Here is a 17,368-nt window from a genome sequence, read left to right on the forward strand (position 1 = left end):
AATCTCAGTGGAATAAACCTGCTGAAAAAGAGATCAGACAGATACCTATCACGAAGTATAGAGCAGGAGTACTAGTCAGATACAGGATGTGATGTATCATCCAACTTTAGGTCACGCAGTTAAAGCAGATGCCCAGTTTTAGTCTGGGCGCACGTGGTTTCCCCACAGCTGGTATATATTTCCAGCACTCCCGATACAGCTAAGCACAGCCCCCTGCCATAGCTGTACTGTACCTGAAGAAGAGGCCTTGCGCCTCAAAAAGTGTTTATCTGCTGTTTATCACAATAAAAGAGAGGTTCGACACAATTCTTCTGCCTTTTCACTCCCAGTTTGCTATTTGGAAGGTTGTGGTATTCGCCAGTCGCCTTTCACTTGTGTTATATTGAGCCTGCACCCAGCAAGGTGTCCATCTGGTGGGCAGCACCTATGTATCTTCTTCACCATAGTGCTTCACTTCTCTGTTGGTCTCGTCCTACCACAGTCATACGGGCGAATAAATACCATTACGGGTTTGCTCCAACTATCTTTCCAACTACTATCGCCTCAATGACATGGGAGTCAGGGGTGCATATTAACATCATAAGATCAGTTATCCATTGAAGTGTCTTCATTAAAGTAGATATTACATTACTATCTGCTGATAACGCCATATTTGGTAGACCATCTAACGTGTATGGGGGCCTCCTGACAACGTGTCAGGGAAGAGAAGGATTGGGTATGTCAAGGTGTCTGTTTTGTTCTCAGGGAAATTAGGCCATTGCCCAAGGAGGTCTTGATCCCCGGCAAGGAGGAAAGCAGAAGCTTCAGCAGGTAGTATGCAGGATTGGAGCTTCTGGCTCCCCTTGACGGCATCCAGCTCTTGCCTGTTCCACTTCTCATGATCTGGTAGCGTGTTTAGAGTCCAACAAGTGAGGCAGAAACTGAGTTTCAATTATACTGTAAAATAGTCCAATTTGATGCAAAAACAAGTCTCAGCACAAGCAAACAATAAAAACCAGCTGAAATATAAATACAGCTGATTGTAGTCTGAAGCACATCATGGATTACCAGCAGATAGTCCAGGTAAGTAGAAGAATACCAGAAGAGTGAACCGAATTAACCAAGAATACAGGAAGCCGTGAGTTTAAATAGTCCAGCAAACACTGTGATTGGTCACAGCAGGTGAAGTTATTGACCATTCACAGGCAGCAAGAAATGCATGGCTGAGAAAAGCTAGGACAAACATGCTTAGTGGTGAAGCATGATGGAGGAGTCCAGCATTCAGGTCCAAGTAAATACAATTTCTGACACCCCTTAAGCTGCAGGATGCTTGATTTTTTTCTCGGTGCATTGCTGTCAGAAGAGAACATGACCTTGGAAAATGGAGTAAGCCTCACAAGATCATTCTGCAAGAGCTGGTTGGACAGTAAAGGGGCGGCTTTCGTTCACGCCTTTTTGACACTGTGTTACAGACTGCCCAGTTGTCAATTTATTTAATAATTGGCATAATAGCCACTCAAATGAACAGAGCTGATTGCAGAGGAATGTAGACATGTAGAAAAAAATGCTCTACAATTTGGGGTGCATGAAGAAATAAAAGTATGTGCCAGTTTAGCGTTTTTGGGGGACAAGGAAGGAAACCTGCCCTAAATTCAAAGTCTTGTAAAACTAAATAAAAATACCATAATAATGCTGAACTAAAGCACATCATTGCAAACACCACACAGCCTTTCAAGGAGGCAGTAAGGGGACAGCTTATCACATATGTCACGCCTTCCCAGCAAGTCACATGCCTCAGGGTGGCTTTGACTGGTATATCAGGGGTTAGGTAAAAGGTTTTGCACCCAGTAGTTCACCTAGTAGCTGTTTCCCTTTAAAAGTATCATGCACATTAAGTCACTGTACAATTATGTTTTGTAACATGCCTGGTTTGGACTGCTCAGAAATATTTGCCTAGGGGCATGCTCCTCCCATATCTTACTCATGGAAAAACATTTCAGGCTTAGCTCTGAGGACAGTAAGGTAGGGAGACTATTACTATTTTTATATTGCAGGATATGTTTTTTTGTATTGTTTTTACATGATGTTGCAGATGTTTGTTTTATGCTGCACCCTTATGACTTTCTGTTTGTGACATGCGATCATACTCGGACCAGAAGGATATGCACTTGTCTTCCAACTTTGTGAAATGTCATATTGAACTCTATTACATGTTTCTCTGGGGGTAGACAGCCTGCGCATTGGGGCATGCTTATCGATAAATTAGCCAGATTTCTGGCACAATTACAATAGTAAGGTTCAGGTTGGCAGAGAGAATGGCCGCAGCTACCACGTCATTGGGAAAAGTGGGGGTTATTTACGAAGGGTCATAGGACAAGAAAACCTGTTCTACTTTAGTATCTGCAATGAATCAACCATCAAAATAGTAAATATGTTCACTACATAATGGTGAAATATATATTATATAGACTGTAGAGTACGCCATAGAATATCTTGTAGGAAGTGCAGCTGCGGGGGAAGGAATGTCTCTTAGCTTCTTATCAGTGGGGATGGATGCATTCCTCATTTATGGACAATGTGTAAGGAAATGAAAAACACCCCCTGTGATGCTAGATAAGGGCGTGCAATGTGTCCTAGTTGATCTTGGTAATGAATTCCATATTTAATTTTTTCAGTGCAAGTGGAAAAACAGAAAGGGATAGATATTTCTGGGATTTTAGAGGTGATTATACATTATGCTGACAAAAGTATTGGGGCCCCCACCAATCCTGTGCTGTAAGGTGACGGGGATATACAAATTGGATGTGTGAGCATTAGGTATGAAGCAGAGTATCACACAGGTATATGTGGCAGTTGCCAGACTTCCCACGGGATACGTTGGTGGGATGTCACCCGAGCAACCAATCAGCATGGAACATTGCAGCACTTTTGGATCTTCCAAAGTTCATTATTCGGAAATGGATAAACCGCGGGTGTGTGTGCAGTGCAGCCACATTCGGGGAGACATTTAGGCCTCATGTCCACGGGGAAAATCAGGCCCGCCGCGGATTCTTCATCTAGAATCCGTAGCGGGTCCCTCCTGCCCCGCAGACATGAGGCCTAAAAATCAGAATAAACTCACCTGCTCCGGACGATGCAGATCTTCCTTCCTTCGTGGCTGGATCTTCTTTCTTCGGCCCTGCGGGTGTGCTCGGCACGTCGGCAGCGTGCCACGGGCATGCACTGGGCACATCCGCCGGGCCGAAGAAAGAAGATACGGTCGGGAAGAAGTGCATCGTCCGGAGCAAGTGAGTTTAATTCTGGTGCGGGTCTCCCACGAATCCGGACGGCTTCCATAGGCTTCAATAGAAGCCTGCGGGAGCCGTCCCCGCGGGAGACTCGCACGAAAATGGAGCACGTCCATTTTTTTTACCGCACGCGGATCCGCGCCTGAGGGGGAAAATGACAACCGCAGGTATTTAACTACCTGCGGGTGTCCAATGCATCCCTATGGGGCGCGGATCCGCGTGCGGGAGAAACGCTGCGGATTTTAAGCCCGTGGACATGAGGCCTAATGGGTTGAATAATTCTGAGACTGCAGAAGTCATTGAAAGTGGCATTCTGTGTTGAATTTGGAAAAAAACACTTGTTATATTAGTTGTCTTGAGCTATTCACATTGTTCTTGTTTGTTTGTTTTCTTTGCAAACAGCTAAACGTTTGTAAATCTGGCAAATAACCTAATTTGTAATGGGGGCTTCAATCATTTGGATTGCAAGTGTATTATGGGTGGGTTCACACAGGGCGGATTCCAGTCGGAAATCTCGCGGTTTGGCCGCAGCAAAAACCGCGAGATTTCTGCCGAGAGAACCGCCGCGGTTTAAGCCGCGGCGGCTTTGAAGCGGCTTGGCCGCATGCTTTTCCGTTGCGGCCGGCTCTCCCCTAGAGGAGAGCGCGGCCGCGACGTAAATAAACAAAAAAGAAAAGGTAAACAGACATGCTCAATCTTTGGAAACCGCGGCTGCGGCGGCCGCAGCCACGGCTTCAACCGGATTTACCGCAGCGGATTAGCCGTCCCGTGTGGACGAGATTTCTGAGAACTCTCATCCACATGGCTGGCTAATCCCGAGATTAGCAGCCGCGGGCGGATCTGCTGCGGCAAAACCGTGGCAAATCCGCCCTGTGTGAACCCAGCCTATATACTCAAAGTAAGTAAAGAAGTGCCCATGATGTGTTGATAAAATGCTTTGTGCTGTGTGACCTATCAAAAAAGGTACACAATTTTGGATAAAAAGTAAGCTTTTGAAACATGTTGGGTTTCGTCATCAGGCCTGGTGCAGACCTAAAACTGACAGGAAAAAAATCGAAAGGGTTTTTCCGAGACTAAACTATTATTGACCTATCGTCAGGACAGGTCATCAATAATGGATAGGCAAGGGTTTGACACTCAGGATCCCCACCAATCAGCTCATTAAAGAGTGCATGGTGATCCTTTTCTCAGGCACATGTTCTATGTGCAGCTCAGTCCCATTCAAAAGAATGGGACTAAGTTGCTATACTAGGCACAACCATTATACAAAGTACATTGCTCTGCATGTTATGTAATGAAATAGCTATGGTGCTCACCTGAATGCCAATATCACAGCAATTTAGGTAATCTATGCGGATCCTGAGTGGCAGACCTCCACTGATCAACTATCCTGAGGATAGGGCATCAATAGTTTAGTTCTGGAAAACCCCCTTTAAATGACACCTTCCTGACCCACACGACTGATATGATCTATTGTAAATTTACTGACGGTTTGTCTTGTGTCTGCTGTCACCACCTGCTGGTCTTTTAGATTACTGCAGCTTGTCCACCTGATGTATCAGTAACATAAAATGTTGTGTTGTGCATAAAGATGCAATCCTCAGAGATATCCACCAACATTTGGTGCATATATAAGGGCGAAACCCTTACTTCTAGAGTTGGGTGTTTGCAAAAGCCAGTGATGTGCCTTAGCTGAGATGCATACCAGTTCAGCCTCCAACAAGCGTCACTTTATGCAAGGAAATAGGGTTCTCTTGGGGATCGGACAGTAAGGAGGAATTGACTGTCAATATGGACTTGTGCTAGGCCTGGCAGTCAAGCGGATCATTCATATCAGTTGGTGCTAATTGTTGTGGTGCCAGAGGAGACAAATAGGGGAGGAGGTCAGTTGGCAGTTAGTGCGCCTGAAGTGTAGGAGTGCCAGACAAAGCTGTATTACTGTATATACCAGGTCAGCAGACAAGGTTTACTCTAGTATACCCTGTCTAGTGTGAAAAGTGGTTCCGTACCCCATGCAGTCCAGACCCTGAGGGTGAGACTCTGAAATATGAGTGGGGATACATCCATCCTTCTCTTCCTCAATAACTGGGACAGATTTGTAAAAAGTTAACATTGTATTCTGCGAGTATTAATCACCTAGTTATTGGAAGTTACAATTATATTATGTTATTGCCAAGTGAGCCTTAAAGGGGTTCTACCAAGATTACAAGGTATTCTCTATCCACAGGATAGGGTATAACTTGCTGATCAGTGAGGATCTCACCACTAAGACCCCTGCCGATCTCAAGAAAGGGGTTCCCATGTGTCCCTCTGTTGCTGCAGGGTCGCTTCCTCACATGCAGTGTTGTCAGACTGAATGGAGCGCTGGCCGAGTATGCGCAGTTGGTGCTTTATTCATTTCCATCGGCCGAACTCAAATACTAGAGCACTTGCTGCTTGGGTATCTTGGCAGACCCATTTAAAGTGAATGGAGTGCTAGTGTGCTTGTGCAACCAGTGCTCAATTCAGTCTCCTCTTCAGATCCTTGTTCTCGAGATTGGCGGGGGTCTCAGTGGTAATCACCACCAATCAACACGTTATTCCCTGTCCTGTGGATAGAGAATAACTAGTCATCTTGGTACAACCCCTTCAAAGAGACGATACTCCATTACTAAAGACTTGCCATTACTTGGCAGGAGGAGGAGCTGAGCAGATTGATATGTAATTCTATGGGGAAAAGATTCAGTATAACTTATATTTTATTCATTTATATCCCTGTTCATTCTGAGCTGAACCGTCCAGTGGGCGGAGCTATCAGTGATTGACAGCTGTTTCCGCATGCACAGCCATACACATAGCTGTCAATCACTGATAGCTCCGCCCACTGGACCTCTAAACTCAGAACGAGCAGAGAAACAAATGAATAAAATACAAGTTCTACTGAATATTTTCCCATTAAACAATATATAAACCCATTCAGCTCCTCCTGCTCTATAACATGATGTCTGCGGTTTGGACAGTATGATGAAACTGACAGATTAATTTTAAAAAAGGGATCTGTTTAATTGTAACATCAACATCAGTGGTGTAACTATAGGGGATGCAGCTGCACCCGGGCCCAGGAGCCTTAGGGGGTCCATAAGGCCTCTCTTCTCCATATAGGGAGCCTGGTAGTATGAACAAAGCATTATAATTTGGCGGTCGTGTTACAGGTTTTGCATTGGGGCCCCTAATCTTCAAGTTACACCTCTGATATACATTATACTTGAAAACCCCTGTAAATAGTAACTGAAATATTGCAAAATTGAAATGTGTATTTGTGTTTCTCAGTTTCTGTAACACACAAATATATAAACTCTTTCTACATTTTGTAATGACACAAAAACTGTAGCTTCTACTTCCAGAAGGCAGGCAATGCAGAGCAGTAGATGAGCTTTCTTTGCCTGTTCTTCTAACACTGTACAGTAGGTGGCAGCAGAGCACAACAAGAGAAAATGAAAAAAACATTGGAGCAGATTTGGTCCAGTCTCACACAGGCGTTTGTAAAATACTGCGCTTTTAAGTGTTTTCAAACGAGTTTGACAGCGTTTTTAATGCAGCACATCATTGCAATAGATGATGAGGTGCGTTAAAAATAGATGAAATGCACTAAAATAGAGCAGACAGCGTTCAAAAAGCAAAAACAAATGAAATCAATGAAGCGTTTTTAGCTGGCGTTTCAAGCGGCCGCTAAAACTCGCCTGTGTGAGAATAGCCTTATTATTCCAAAAACTGCATGCTTTGCGCCACATTTACTGTGTTGTTTAGACACTTTATCAGACTCATCCAAAAAAGAGAGTGACTTTGTGAAAAAGGGGGGTTTAATTGGGGTGCTTAAATTGTGACATAATCTGCTGCAAATTCATGTAAAAATGGCCCAAATTTTTGCGTAAAGTAAGCAAACTAATAGGTGATATAAACTTAGATTAGACAGTCTTAAAATTCAACAGGTTTACCATCCAACATGCATTGCAGTGACATCTCTGATGCATTTTTGGACTGTCTGTCTTAGTTTACACTTGTGTTCAAGTTATGAACTGCACTACATACAAACAAAGTTGTCTGCGGTCTGACAGGCATTCTATAAAGCCATGCCACAGGCACGGAATGATAGCCACTCTGCAATGGCAGCCCTGGGGCCTTTTAGAAGGCCCCCGGCTGCCATGACACCCTTGTGGCTACCTGTGATCTCATCTCGGAGTGCTGTACGGGGCCCCTGAACATTGGTCTGGGTATTTAAATGGTCGGGGCATTTAACACCTCTGATGAGTGACGCGGCTTATCGGAGTTGTTGCGGGTGGGTGCTGGCTGTAAGAAACAGCTAGCACCCGCGTTGTATGGAGCGGGATCGACCCGCCAATCCACCTCCATACAAACCCCCAGTACAGACCTACGGACAAATGCACTTACGAATAGCCTCCTGGAATAGAACCTGTTCCTAAGTAGGGACTATCTCTATCAGGCCGTATTGGACGAGTGCGGTATTGGTCTAAGAAGCAAGGACCGATATCGCACTCTTAGGCCTCATGTTCACAGGCGGGTAGAATTCCGTATGTGGGAACCCGCAGCGGAATTTGACCCTGCCTGCGGCCGAGGGCAGTGCTTACCCGTCTGGGTCTTCACTGCAGACAGTGGAAGCCGTCCGTGCGGGAACTGCAGCACAATGGAGAACGCTGCTCTGTTTTCCGGACCAGAAGGTCCACAAAACAAATCCACACGCTTCGGATTCACCTGCGGACGCCCATGTGTTCCTACGGGCGGCTTGAACTGCGCATTGTCCTCACGGATTTCGCATTTCAAATTTGCCCGTGGACATTGGGCCTTGAGCCTGTGATTTTTGCCTGCAGTTGCGTATGCAATTTGTACTTAACTTGCCCATAGGAAATAATGGGCACGCTTTCTGTGAAACTGCAGAAGAATAGGACAAGCTGTGAGCTTTCCATCTTGTAGCATCGCTGTGAGGGAAGAATCTCACATAGAAATAGACCTATGGGAAATAATGGGATCTATTTCTGTGTGAGTTTGTCTTCATCGCCTCACACATAACCCGTGCGACAAGCTCACTTGTGTGAATAAGCCCTAAGCTGCGCGCAGTTTTCAGTGTTGTGCAGTTAAATTGCGCATCAGAAGCCCCCACTATGTTCACGTGGGCTCCGAGGTTTCGCTGCAGATCCGGCACTGATAAAATGCCGGACAGCTGAATGGAAACTGAATGGACCGCATTATAGTCAATGGGGTGTGACCGATCCTGTCACAAGATGGGTCCACTGGGCTGGGGGATCGCCAGAACTGAGTGGGAAAATGGGATCCGCGAAAGCAAATGTGAGCACAGCCTAACTAAACAGCATTAACCCTTTCCAATCCAATTTGTATCCTGGTTTTCCTAGGGGGCTTACTCTTTTTCTGCTGTTATACAACAGCGCTATCTGCTGGCTAAAGCCAGTACTGCATGAGGTGACACGTTGGATAGGCTCCGACAGCAGAGAGGCTGGCAATATACAGTAAGAGAACCCTGACAGCCGTATTCCAACATCGGAGCTATACAGCCTTAAATCATAATGTCTTAAGACGTCAGACAGTGGATTGGAAAGGGTTAAGGGCTCTGTCACACGGAGGTGTGTGTGCAGTACACGGTAAATAGAGCCCATTAGAGGGGTTTTCCAGAGAGAATACTACCGATGATCTATCTTAAGGGTAGGTCATCAATAGTTGATCAGCTGGGATCCATCACCCGGGACCCCGACTGATCAGCTGAGCGGGCGCATGCTGTCAGCGCCACAAATACACAGAGGTCGGAGCGGAACCAGAGGAAGTCTCCACTCCCACCTCTGTGTATTTGTGTCGCTGACAGCAGACGCCCGCTCAGCTGATCGGTTGGGGTCACAGGTGATGGATCCCAGCAGATCAACTACTGATGCCCTCTCTTGAGTATAGATCAGTGGTGGCGAACCTATAGCACGCATGCCAGAGGCGGCATGCAGAGCCCTTCCTGCTGGCACGCAGAGCCATCGGATGCTCACCACTAGTTAGTACCTGGAGGGGCCGTGGCTCCCTGGCAGCAGGAGACGGAGCGCCGGGGGCGGCAGCAGGAGATGGAGCAGCTGCGGCGGCAGCAGCAGGAACGCTGGAGGGAGCGCCACCAGTAGCAGGAGACGGAGCGCCGGAGGCGTGAGCACAGCCACTGGCAGCGGAGGCTGGAGAGAGTGGCGGTAGCAGCAGCTGGTGAGCAGGACACAGAGCGACTTCAGCACAGACTGTGGGGCCGCTGGGGGGTGTGTCACTGGTACGCAGGGGGGCGCTGGGGGGGTGTAACTGGTACACGGGGAGCCGCTGGGGGGGGGTGTCGCTGGTACATGGGGAGCCGCTGGCGGGGGGTGTCGCTGGTACGCGGGAAGCCGCTGGGGGGTGTCACTGGTACGCGGGGAGCCGCTGGGGAGGGTCACTGGTACGCGGGGGGCCGCTCGGGGGTGTCGCTTGTATGCGGGGGGGCACTGGGGGGTGTCGCTGGTACGCGGGGGGCCACGGGGGGGTGTCACTGGTACGCGGGGGGCCACTGTGGGGTGTCACTAGTACGCGGGGGGCCGCTGTGGGGTGTCACTAGTACGCGGGGGGCGCTGTGGGGTGTCACTAGTACACGATGGAGGGGGGGCGCTGTGGGGTGTCACTAGTACGTGGTGGAGGGGGGGCGCTGTGGGGTGTCACTAGCACGCGGGGGAGGGGGGCGCTGTGGGGTATCACTAGTACGTGGGGGCCGCTGTGGGGTGCCACTAGTACGTGGGGGGGGGGGGCTGTGGGGTGTCACTGGTACCACTGCGGTATGTTTACATGTGTCGGAAATAGGCAGGGCTGCTTCAAAATAGACAGGGTGCAGATTTTGACTACTTTTTGGATGCGGAAATACTGCAGAATTTTCCACATAAATTTCCGCTGCGGACATTCTGCAGTATTTCCGCATCCAAAAAGCAGTCACAATCTGCACCCCTGTCTATTTTGAAATAGCGCTGTCCTTTTTAGAACGACGGGGGTAAAATCATACGTCGTGATAAGCCCCGCCCCCTGACGTGTTGGCACTTTGCAATAAATAAGTGGGATTTGGGTTGCAGTTTGGGCACTCGGGCTCTAAAAGGTTCGCCCATCACTGGTATAGATCATCAGTAATATTTAACCCTTTAATTTCAATAGTTTTGCTCACATGAGTGTATTTTGTGTGCATTTTCTGCCACGCCAAAAAAGCTAGAAGCTGCCCTATCCTTCTGCGTATTTGCACACCAAAGGTCCCCATAGAAGTCAATGGGAGTGCGCAAATGTGGAACAATGAATGCACATTCACTTTCATTGCCTCCATTCACCACGTATCACGCAGCCGCACAACTCAACCGTTATACGTGGTGACCAACCGTCAGAGGCGTATAGCCACAAAACGGTGACAGACATGCCTGTCACAGGGACAACAGGGGGCGCCTCACAAGTATGTCTGTCAGCCGGTACACGCAGCCCCTGTCAGCTGGTACATGCAGCCTTCTATCAGCCGGTAAAGGCAGCCCCCTGTCAGCCGGTATGCCCAGCGTCCTGTCAGCTGGTACTTGCAGCCCCCTGTCAGCTGGTACATGCAGCCTTCTATCAGACGGTACATGCAGCCCCCTGTCAGCTGATACATGCAGCCCCGTCAGCTGGTACTTGCAGCCCCCTGTCAGCTGGTACTTGCAGCCCCCTGTTAGCCAGTACATGCAGATCCCTGTCAGCCGGTACATGCAGCCCCCTGTCAGCCGCTACTTGCAGCCCCGTCAGCCGGTACTTGCAGCCCCGTCAGCTGGTACATGCAGCCCCCTGTCAGCCGGTATGCCCAGCCTCCTGTCAGCTGGTACATGCAGCCCCCTGTCAGCCGGTATGCCCAGCCTCCTGTCAGCTGGTACTTGCAGCCCCCTGTCAGCTGGTACATGCAGCCTTCTATCAGACGGTACATGCAGCCCCCTGTCAGCTGATACATGCAGCCCCGTCAGCTGGTACTTGCAGCCCCCTGTCAGCTGGTACTTGCAGCCCCCTGTTAGCCAGTACATGCAGATCCCTGTCAGCCGGTACATGCAGCCCCCTGTCAGCCGGTACTTGCAGCCCCGTCAGCCGGTACTTGCAGCCCCGTCAGCTGGTACATGCAGCCCCCTGTCAGCCGGTACTTGCAGCCCCCTGTCAGCTGGTACATGCAGCCCCCTGTCAGCCGGTACTTGCAGCCCCCTGTCAGCCAGTACATGCAGCCCCCTGTCAGCCGGTACTTGCAGCCCCCTGTCAGCCGGTACTTGCAGCCCCGTCAGCCGGTACATGCAGCCCCCTGTCAGCTGGTACATGCAGCCCCCTGTCAGCTGGTACATGCAGCCCCCTGTCAGCTGGTACTTGCAGCCCCCTGTCAGCCGGTACTTGCAGCCCCCTGTCAGCTGGTACTTGCAGCCCCCTGTCAGCTGGTACTTGCAGCCCCCTGTCAGCTGGTACATGCAGATCCCTGTCAGCTGGTACATGCAGCCTTCTATCAGCCGGTAAAGGCAGCCCCCTGTCAGCCGGTATGCCCAGCCTCCTGTCAGCTGGTACATGCAGCCTTCTATCAGACGGTACATGCAGCCCCCTGTCAGCTGATACATGCAGCCCCGTCAGCTGGTACTTGCAGCCCCCTGTCAGCTGGTACGGGCAGCCCCCTGTCAGCCGGTACTTGCAGCCCCCTGTCAGCCGGTACATGCAGCCCCCTGTCAGCCGGTACATGCAGCCCCCTGTCAGCCGGTACTTGCAGCCCCGTCAGCCGGTACTTGCAGCCCCGTCAGCTGGTACATGCAGCCCCCTGTCAGCCGGTACTTGCAGCCCCCTGTCAGCCGGTACATGCAGCCCCCTGTCAGCCGGTACTTGCAGCCCCCTGTCAGCCGGTACTTGCAGCCCCGTCAGCCGGTACATGCAGCCCCCTGTCAGCTGATACATGCAGCCCCGTCAGCTGGTACTTGCAGCCCCCTGTCAGCTGGTACGGGCAGCCCCCTGTCAGCCGGTACTTGCAGCCCCCTGTCAGCCGGTACATGCAGCCCCCTGTCAGCCGGTACATGCAGCCCCCTGTCAGCCGGTACTTGCAGCCCCGTCAGCCGGTACTTGCAGCCCCGTCAGCTGGTACATGCAGCCCCCTGTCAGCCGGTACTTGCAGCCCCCTGTCAGCCGGTACATGCAGCCCCCTGTCAGCCGGTACTTGCAGCCCCCTGTCAGCCGGTACATGCAGCCCCCTGTCAGCCGGTACTTGCAGCCCCCTGTCAGCCGGTACTTGCAGCCCCGTCAGCCGGTACATGCAGCCCCCTGTCAGCTGGTACATGCAGCCCCCTGTCAGCTGGTACATGCAGTCCCCTGTCAGCCGGTACTTGCAGCCCCCTGTCAGCCGGTACTTGCAGCCCCCTGTCAGCTGGTACTTGCAGCCCCCTGTCAGCTGGTACATGCAGCCCCCTGTCAGCTGGTACTTGCAGCCCCGTCAGCTGGTACTTGCAGCCCCCTGTCAGCTGGTACTTGCAGCCCCCTGTTAGCCGGTACATGCAGATCCCTGTCAGCCGGTACATGCAGCCCCCTGTCAGCCGGTACTTGCAGCCCCGTCAGCCGGTACTTGCAGCCCCGTCAGCTGGTACATGCAGCCCCCTGTCAGCCGGTACTTGCAGCCCCCTGTCAGCTGGTACATGCAGCCCCCTGTCAGCCGGTACTTGCAGCCCCCTGTCAGCCAGTACATGCAGCCCCCTGTCAGCCGGTACTTGCAGCCCCCTGTCAGCCGGTACTTGCAGCCCCGTCAGCCGGTACATGCAGCCCCCTGTCAGCTGGTACATGCAGCCCCCTGTCAGCTGGTACATGCAGCCCCCTGTCAGCTGGTACTTGCAGCCCCCTGTCAGCCGGTACTTGCAGCCCCCTGTCAGCTGGTACTTGCAGCCCCCTGTCAGCTGGTACTTGCAGCCCCCTGTCAGCTGGTACATGCAGATCCCTGTCAGCTGGTACATGCAGCCTTCTATCAGCCGGTAAAGGCAGCCCCCTGTCAGCCGGTATGCCCAGCCTCCTGTCAGCTGGTACATGCAGCCTTCTATCAGACGGTACATGCAGCCCCCTGTCAGCTGATACATGCAGCCCCGTCAGCTGGTACTTGCAGCCCCCTGTCAGCTGGTACGGGCAGCCCCCTGTCAGCCGGTACTTGCAGCCCCCTGTCAGCCGGTACATGCAGCCCCCTGTCAGCCGGTACATGCAGCCCCCTGTCAGCCGGTACTTGCAGCCCCGTCAGCCGGTACTTGCAGCCCCGTCAGCTGGTACATGCAGCCCCCTGTCAGCCGGTACTTGCAGCCCCCTGTCAGCCGGTACATGCAGCCCCCTGTCAGCCGGTACTTGCAGCCCCCTGTCAGCCGGTACTTGCAGCCCCGTCAGCCGGTACATGCAGCCCCCTGTCAGCTGATACATGCAGCCCCGTCAGCTGGTACTTGCAGCCCCCTGTCAGCTGGTACGGGCAGCCCCCTGTCAGCCGGTACTTGCAGCCCCCTGTCAGCCGGTACATGCAGCCCCCTGTCAGCCGGTACATGCAGCCCCCTGTCAGCCGGTACTTGCAGCCCCGTCAGCCGGTACTTGCAGCCCCGTCAGCTGGTACATGCAGCCCCCTGTCAGCCGGTACTTGCAGCCCCCTGTCAGCCGGTACATGCAGCCCCCTGTCAGCCGGTACTTGCAGCCCCCTGTCAGCCGGTACTTGCAGCCCCGTCAGCCGGTACATGCAGCCCCCTGTCAGCTGGTACATGCAGCCCCCTGTCAGCTGGTACATGCAGTCCCCTGTCAGCCGGTACTTGCAGCCCCCTGTCAGCCGGTACTTGCAGCCCCCTGTCAGCTGGTACTTGCAGCCCCCTGTCAGCTGGTACATGCAGCCCCCTGTCAGCTGGTACATGCAGCCCCCTGTCAGCTGGTACTTGCAGCCCCCTGTCAGCTGGTACATGCAGCCCCCTGTCAGCGGGTACATGCAGTTCCCTGTCAGCTGGTACATGCAGCCCCCTGTCAGCTGGTACATGCAGCCCCCTGTCAGCTGGTACATGCAGCCCCCTGTCAGCTGGTACATGCAGCCCCCTGTCAGCTGGTACTTGCAGCCCTCTGTCAGCTGGTACATGCAGCCCCCTGTCAGCTGGTACTTGCAGCCCCCTGTCAGCTGGTACATGCAGCCCCCTGTCAGCTGGTACTTGCAGCCCCCTGTCAGCTGGTACATGCAGCCCCCTGTCAGCTGGTACATGCAGATCCCTGTCAACTGGTACATGCAGCCCCCGGTCCACAGACAGACAAGTCCCCCTGTCACTAAACTGCGACGACGGGCTGGTGTAAACAGTGCACAGAGCCCGCCGTTAGCCTGCACAGCCCCCTTGGCAGCCGGACAGCAGGGAGGAGGGCTTGGCTCTACTTCAGGCTGGAGGAAGTGTCTGACATACTGCTTGTGTTTTACCCTAGTTCTCCGCAGACAGAGGAGCAGCCCGGAGCCGACATGCCGCGCAAGGGGAAGAAGCCCGCAGGGGATGCCAAGGGGGTAAGTGCTGGCTGCTTGCACCGGGCCTCGTGTGCGGAGGAGGGCAGCTGTGCCAGCTGCTATGGGGCAGTAAGTGCGTGCTTTTAGAGTGAGTCACCGCGCGGGGGCAGCACGGCGCCCCTCCTGCCCTGAGGTACTATGTGCAGGGATACCTGCTGCAGGAGAGTATACCTGCCTGCCGCTACTAGCGCCCCCTGCCGCCTGCTGCTGCTGGCTGCCGCGGAGGAGATGATATCAGGGTGTGGTGGTGTCTGCGTAACCCCAAAACACAACCCTCCTCCCCCTGATATGTAGCTCTGCCCTCACCGCTGCCTCACCCGGAGGTGTCTGCACAGCACACAGCTTATTGTCAGCAGGCACCCGGGCGGCAGCATGGCATTCGCGAGCTGGTGGTACGCCACGGTAAATACACGGCCTGCAGTGTACTGTATATATATGTATACTGGTGATGGGCAGCACTGTATATATACTGAGCACTATCTATGTGTATACTGGTGGAGGGTAGCACTACATATATACTAAGCACTATATACATCTATACTGGTGGAGGGCAGCACTATATACATGTATACTGATGGAGGGCAGCACTGTATATATGTATACTGAGCACTATATACATGTATAATGGTGGAGGGCAGCACTATATATATGTATACTGAGCACTATATACATGTATAATGGTGGAGGGCAGCACTATATACATGTATAATGGTGGAGGGCAGCACTATATACATCTATACTGGTGGAGGGCAGCACTATATACATGTATACTGATGGAGGGCAGCACTGTATATATGTATACTAAGCACTGTATATGTGTATACTGGTGGAGGGCAGCACTGTATATATGTATACTGGTGGAGGGCAGCACTGTATATATGTATACTGAGCACTATATACATGTATAATGGTGGAGGGCAGCACTATATACATGTATAATGGTGGAGGGCAGCACTATATACATGTATACTGGTGGAGGGCAGCACTGTATATATGTATGCTGAGCACTATATACATGTATAATGGTGGAGGGCAGCACTATATACATGTATAATGGTGGAGGGCAGCACTATATACATGTATACTGGTGGAGGGCAGCACTGTATATATGTATACTAAGCACTATGTACATGTATAATGGTGGAGGGCAGCACTGTATATGTGTATACTGGTGGAGGGCAGCACTGTATATATGTATACTGAGCACTATATACATGTATACTGGTGGAGGGCAGCACTGTATATATGTATACTGAGCACTATATACATGTATACTGGTGGAGGGCAGCACTGTATATATGTATACTGAGCACTATATACATGTATAATGGTGGAGGGCAGCACTAGATGCGGATATACGGATATACGAGGCTCTTCCTGCCAGTGTGCGGGGAGTTCTCCACATTCCTCCGCTGTCTGCGGGGAGCTCCCTCCTACCAGAAGTTACAGACTTCCCCAACAACTTCTACCTGTTACATAGTCAGCGGTGCGCCTGTCCTCAGTGAGAGAAGCCAAGTCATCGTGTAGATAGGAGACCTTCTAATGGCTGACAAGAATACCTGATGTTAGTGTGAGTTCTTTATCAGGCATATGAAGTAGATCTGAAGAGGTATGTGTATATACAAGAATATATGTGTAGGAGTATATATATACGTATACACACAGACATATGGATATATATGCTTCTTCAGATCTGTTCCATTAAGCCTGATGAAGAACCCTGCGTAGGTTGGAAAGCTCGCAGTAACATCATGTATTTTTGTTAACCATTAAAAGGCATGATATCTACAAGATGACATTGTTTCTCCCACTGAGAACAATCACATTTTCCTCCGCTGGCTAACACTCTACAAAACCTTTTCTTCTTTATAGTATGCCCTCTAATCCCTACATCAACAGGGCACTAGTGGCTGGCACCCTGCTTGGCACAGGCAGCTGGCAGCGTTGTGTTGTGGGCAGGGATTTCCTCCTATTAAAGAGGTTCTCCAGCTATTTAGTTCCTGTTTGGGAGTGGGGATGCCCAGTGATGCACTATCCTGACAGGCAGGAAACAGTGGGATCCCCCTGGCTCGGACCCGCTCAGCATGTTAGTACAATGAAGAACACTTTGCCAGTACATTTACACGGGTGATTTATTTCCCACACGATTTTTGTGCGTTGCGAGATGGACGGGAAAAGAACCCTTTTTTCTTTTAATGTTGCAGTTTTTCTCTTGCAGCAACTGCAAGAAGAGGCGATGCGAGAGAAAAATTGCAACATGTCCTTTTTTGGGGCAATATCAGGCATTCTTCTCTATGGGATATATAAAACAAAACCGCACTGCGCTCACATATACATGCAAGTTTCATGCGAGTTCAATTCAATTTTTTGTTTTTGGCTCCCCTGGGGAATAATGGACGATTTTCGTGTGTGAGAAAATGGCAAGTACTGTGATGCGAGTGCAATGCTATGACTAAGAGCTGCTGTGGCAGATTGGAACTTGTCAGGTTGTCACGCCATTGTATGTCTATCCTGACGGGATTTAATGTCTCAGTGAGGCTAATTT

General features: G+C 51.1%; 1 protein-coding gene across 4 annotated transcripts in view; it reads left to right on the forward strand.

Annotated features, from left to right (window-relative positions):
• Positions 1–17,368, forward strand: part of CAST (calpastatin) — a 148,849-nt gene that overhangs the window by 4,036 nt on the left and 127,445 nt on the right. Inside the window, exons 1-2 of one of the 4 annotated variants that reach the window (XM_066603011.1) lie at positions 1,915–2,001; positions 14,748–14,823. In XM_066603011.1, the coding sequence (XP_066459108.1) occupies positions 14,782–14,823 (42 nt within the window). In that variant the 5' untranslated portion in view covers positions 1,915–2,001; positions 14,748–14,781. Of the gene's footprint in view, positions 1–1,914; positions 2,002–14,747; positions 14,824–15,136; positions 15,226–17,368 lie in introns of those variants that run through there. The other 3 variants (XM_066603014.1, XM_066603012.1, XM_066603013.1) reach the window with 3 other exon arrangements.

Source organism: Eleutherodactylus coqui, chromosome 5, assembly GCF_035609145.1.
Source record: "Eleutherodactylus coqui strain aEleCoq1 chromosome 5, aEleCoq1.hap1, whole genome shotgun sequence".
In the NCBI taxonomy this organism is placed as follows: domain Eukaryota; kingdom Metazoa; phylum Chordata; class Amphibia; order Anura; family Eleutherodactylidae; genus Eleutherodactylus; species Eleutherodactylus coqui.